Source organism: Tripterygium wilfordii, chromosome 20 (genome assembly GCF_013401445.1).
Source record: "Tripterygium wilfordii isolate XIE 37 chromosome 20, ASM1340144v1, whole genome shotgun sequence".
NCBI classification, from domain to species: domain Eukaryota; kingdom Viridiplantae; phylum Streptophyta; class Magnoliopsida; order Celastrales; family Celastraceae; genus Tripterygium; species Tripterygium wilfordii.
Genome location: NC_052251.1, coordinates 9,208,041 through 9,212,937, shown reverse-complemented (window position 1 = coordinate 9,212,937; position 4,897 = coordinate 9,208,041). Strand labels below are relative to the sequence as shown.

The following is a 4,897-nucleotide window of genomic DNA, read 5'->3' as shown; positions in this document are numbered from 1 at the left end:
ACACCATGGTAAAAAAAGAGGAAGATTCGTAAAAATTAGGAAACAAATATGTTATATAAATGAGGGCAAATATGTCATATGCCTTTTTCTTTTATTTAGATCCGACTTTGATGGTGTATTAAATTTTAACATAGAGATTTATTGTTATAATACTTTTATTACAACATGCATCGATTATCGGAAAAAAGTAAAACCACAACAACATTTGCACAAGCATGGACTAAAGCCTTGGCTTGATTGAATCAATTTCAAGAGGACTTGGATCAACTAAGGCTACTGAAAGGAGTTCCTTGTCCTGCTCTACCATAGACATGATTCCTTCATCCAAGGACACCCACGCTTCCATTCCATTACTCATTCTTGTATCCACGAGCTGAATCACCAATCCACGAAGCCCTATTATAAAAGAAACAACCGGAAACCATGTAGGTTTTCCCCAACCAAAATCAGCATTGTAAATGCCTGAGTTACACCAGCTATTAAACACGATTATTTCTACTCCGTCCGATGAAGCCTTAGAAGACGAATTACTAAGCTCTATCACATATTCATTGAAACGATATAATCCTTGATCACCTTGAAGGCTCTTCAAAAAGTCGCCATTGATTAGGGTTACGCCTTTCCTCATCTGGTGCAAAAAACTACGCGAATCTGTTTCTTCACTATTCACTAGTATTGGTGCTGCCAGAACTAAATTTCCCACACTAGTTTCTGCGAATGGTGGCACAGCTCTTCGTCCCAAGTTCACTGAAGTTGATATCAAAGCTGACTTCCATGGAGGCAACTTTGCGTTCAATGCAGACATTATACATTTAAAGAGGATTGCAATCACAACCTCCACACGCGTCGGGTTGTGCACACCTAACCTTGTTGCTTTGGTCTTAAGATTGCTTACAGATGATCCTTCAAATACAAACCTCCTAGTTACAAAATTTCCCTCTCTACCAAAAACTAGGCTTCCAAAAGTGGAACTCATTGGATCTTATCGGAATGAAGTGTTTTGAGGAAAGATATACGAGGAGCTAAAATCGGTAGATTGAGCCACTTCTTGTCGAGCAATCGTAGCCCAATTTTTCAGAAATACTATTGCAGAAGTTCCATCAAAAAAGTTGTGTGCAATAACAAGGCCTATGGAAAAACCACCACAAGCAAACACAGTTTCTTGCACAACAGCGACATGAGCACCAGGAGTCATTTCATGAAGAATGATCTCTCCTGGCACAAACTTGGGCAGATTCGAGAAATCAGGCTGCTTGAGATAATAGCGTAAATTGCAATTAACTCGTGCCACCATATAAGAAACTTCCTCGTCGTTACAATCAACGGAAAGAGCGTCGATGATCTTTCCAGCGAGGGGGTAATAAAGAATGAGTGTCTTTGATAGAGATTGTTTCAACACTTGTGATCTCTTTGAGATGGAGGCAGCTGCTTGGTTTGGGAGATTAAAGTTGATTGTGGAAACAAACATGGGAATGCTGAACTGATCAACCAGAGAGATCTTGTGGGTTTTAAGGTGATGAGGTGTTGGAGAAGAGGGTTTGATGCACTCTCTTGACATTATCTCAATCTCCATTTTGTTTTTGGATCACTTGGAGACCTCTTTTCTTGATAACTTGAATCTCCCAATTCAGTGTTTATATACACATAAAATTTTCCACTACCCTCTTATCATTCATGCAAGTAGCGATATTCATGACGTGTCCCTAAGTCTGAGTTTGGAAAATTTGAAATGCTAGCTTCCAACTTTTGTTTAATTTCTTCTAGAAAATGAGATCAACCACGTGATATGGTTGATATCCACCTCTATGAATTCTAATGTCATCCCTTGTCAGGGGCGGAGTCAGAATTTAATGTTGGAGAGATAATAAAAGTCGTCCCCAAAAATTTTTTTAGGGTCATTTACTACACTACATCTATTTAAAATGAAATTAACAAGAAGATAGTGAACACTTAGAAGATAACTTAACCAATTAGGGTCTTAGGCGGTATAGTTAGCCTTTGATCGCTTAGGACCTTAGACAATTAAGCTCTTAAATATTTAGGTATGAGTATGTATATTACCATATATAAGTATATTTTATTTATTTATTTATTTACGTATAATTATATAAGTATATATAATTTTCTTATCAAAAATTTGGGGGACTAGAGCCTAGTGTAGTTCATTAGCTGAATGAAAGAAGATGGTGTGTGGTGAAGGTTGTTGAATGGCATTTACTTTAGTTGGGACATATATATGTGTATGCGTTATACCACCAAGTTTATGGTTATCACTAGTTGAAAAAATGAATGAAACAAGATGGTAGGGTTGGTTGTTAGAAGTTAGAACCCATAAATGAGAAAATCCAAGAAACATCACGTCCAAGGCATATAAATTGCATGTTTTTGGACAGGGTACCTACTTATACACATTTAGAACTTATCAGAATCCATAACCTTAATAAAATTGGGCCAAGCAACAGAACCCCAGCCCACTAACGTGTTCCATAATTTTGATTTCTTGAGTTCTGTGAAAATGAGTAACCATTTAATTATCTGACACACCAAGTCATACGTGATGTAGTGCATTAGAAGTAAGAGAGCACTGTCAATTCACAGGCGACGGTTGGTACATTTTGGAAATTTAAATCGTAAGCTAATTATCTGTATTCTCGACTACAAATGAATTGTCACCAATCACTCATGAATTGACATTATCCTATTGGTTATGATACAATACATCAGGATATGATATTGTCTGAGCATCGTGCGACTCAATCAAGTCAACCACCCACTAGAGATATCCACCCAATCAGATGAAGAAAACACAAGTATAATACGAGCAAAAATATACATTGGAAAGTAAAAAAGAAGAACACCACATAATTTATTCTAGTTCAATTCGAGATCTCACATCTAACATAATGTTATTCTTAAGATCAACAGGAAGGACATTCCTTTGTTGATGTGTTTAAAAATTAAGCAAAAACAAAAATATTGAAAAGAGATTGAAAACTAGAACCACAACAACGACAAGAGTTACATGCATACATTGATCAAAGCTTTGACTTGAGCGAATCAATTTCAAGAGGACTAGGATCCACTGAGGCTACCGAAAGGAGTTCCTTGTCATGCTCTACAATACCCATGATTTCTTCATCCAGTGACACCCATGCTTCTATTCCATCACCGCATCGTGTATCCACGAGCTGAATCACGGATCCAGGAATCCCTAAAGCAGAAACAAAAGCTGGGTACCATAATGGCTTCCCCCAACCAAAGTCAATACTATAAGTGCCTGAGTTACACCAGCTATTAAACGTGATTATTTCATCTCCATTGGAGATCCCCTTTGAATGTGATTCCCCATGCCTCCTCAATTTTTCACAAAGAGACTCCAATCCATGCTCCCCTTGAAGGCTCTTGACAAAATCACCATTCATTGGGGATAATGTTTCTCTCATCCGGAACACGAAACTACGCGCATCTGTTTCTTCACTATTTGCTACTATCGCCGCAAGCAAAAGTATATTTCCCACGGTTGTTTCTGGGAATTTTGGCTCAGCCCTTCGTCGCAAGTTCACCGAAGTTAATAACAAAGCTGATTTCTTCTTGGTAGCAGATTTTGCCTTGGATGCAGACATGATGCATTTAAAGAGCAGTGCAACCACTACCTCTACTCGTGTTGGCTTATGCACTCCTAATCTCGTTGCTTTGGCCTTAAGATTACTTATCACTGGTCCTTCAAACACGAACCTCCTTCCGACAAAGATGCCCTTTTCTTGATAGAATCGATTCCTTAAAGCCGAGCCAGTTAGATCTTGCGAGAATGCATTGTTTTGAGGAAAGATATATGAGGAGCTGAAATCGGGAGATAGAGCTGCTCCTTCTCGAGCCATGCTACCCCAAGCGTTGAGGAATGCCGTTAAAGAAGTTACATCGATTATGTTGTGTGTAGTACCAATGCCTATTGCAAAACCACCACAAGCAAACATAGTTTCTTGTATCTTAACAAGATGACAACCTGGAGTCATCTCACAGATAACGATTTCTTCTGGCACAAATTTTGGAAACTTTGAGAAATCAGGTTGCTTGAGATAATCATATAATTTGCAACTGACTTTAGCCACTGTATAGGAAATCCCCTCATCATTACAATCGATGGAAAAGTTGTCGATGTTCCTTCCAGCGAAGGGATAATAGAGAGTTAGTGTTCGTGATAGCGATTGTTTCAAAACTTGTGATCTCTGGGAGATGGATATGGAGGCGGCTTCATTCGCAGAATAAAAGAAGAGGTTTGAATTATAAATGGGAGGTGAAAATTGATCAAGGAGACTGATAACATGGGTTCTAAGGTGAGTAGGTGTTGGAGAAGAGGGTTTGATGTTCTCTCTTGATATTATCTCAATCTCCATTGTTCTTTTCTCCACTTGCCAGATGGAGCTCACAATATAATATAATGGCGGCCATATACCGTACACACATAAAAATTTGCAAGGTCAAACTTGTACACCTACTAAGTAAGTTTCATCGTCGCATGGCATGGAAATCGTGCCAACTTTATTACATGTTTGTTAGCTATTAATTATGTAATGTATTTTTCAATTTTCTATTCGTATGTGATAACAAAAAAAATACCGAGAAACTAGAGGGGTACCTTATTAACATCTACTTCTACATACCTACCAAGAAATTCGATGATTGGCTTCAACAACTATTTCTAGTCCCCAAATGTTCATCATTTTTATCTTCAGCATCAACATCCCCTGTTTCTATCACCAATACTACCAGTCAAGTAGCCTCAGCCCGTAGGTAAGTTCCATTCTTTCATTGAGATTTCCTCGTTCATGTGCACCGCCTCAAATGAATTTCTAGATGGATGAGTCCATAGTATGAGATGATCTGGATGAGAGAGGCT

At 38.3% G+C, this 4,897-nt stretch overlaps 3 protein-coding genes across 3 annotated transcripts; all 3 read right to left on the bottom strand.

The window, feature by feature from the left end:
• Positions 1-220: 220 nt before the first annotated feature.
• On the bottom strand, positions 221-976 carry LOC119986949 (stemmadenine O-acetyltransferase-like). Its single transcript, XM_038831638.1, has one exon. The coding sequence runs from the start codon at positions 974-976 to the stop codon at positions 221-223; it is 756 nt and encodes a 251-aa protein (XP_038687566.1).
• Positions 977-982: 6 nt separating this feature from the next.
• Positions 983-1,573, bottom strand: LOC119986948 (stemmadenine O-acetyltransferase-like). Its single transcript, XM_038831637.1, has one exon. It carries the CDS (start codon positions 1,571-1,573, stop codon positions 983-985), a length of 591 nt encoding a protein of 196 aa, XP_038687565.1.
• Positions 1,574-3,035: 1,462 nt separating this feature from the next.
• Positions 3,036-4,394, bottom strand: LOC119986947 (stemmadenine O-acetyltransferase-like). Its single transcript, XM_038831636.1, has one exon. The coding sequence runs from the start codon at positions 4,392-4,394 to the stop codon at positions 3,036-3,038; it is 1,359 nt and encodes a 452-aa protein (XP_038687564.1).
• Positions 4,395-4,897: the final 503 nt, after the last annotated feature.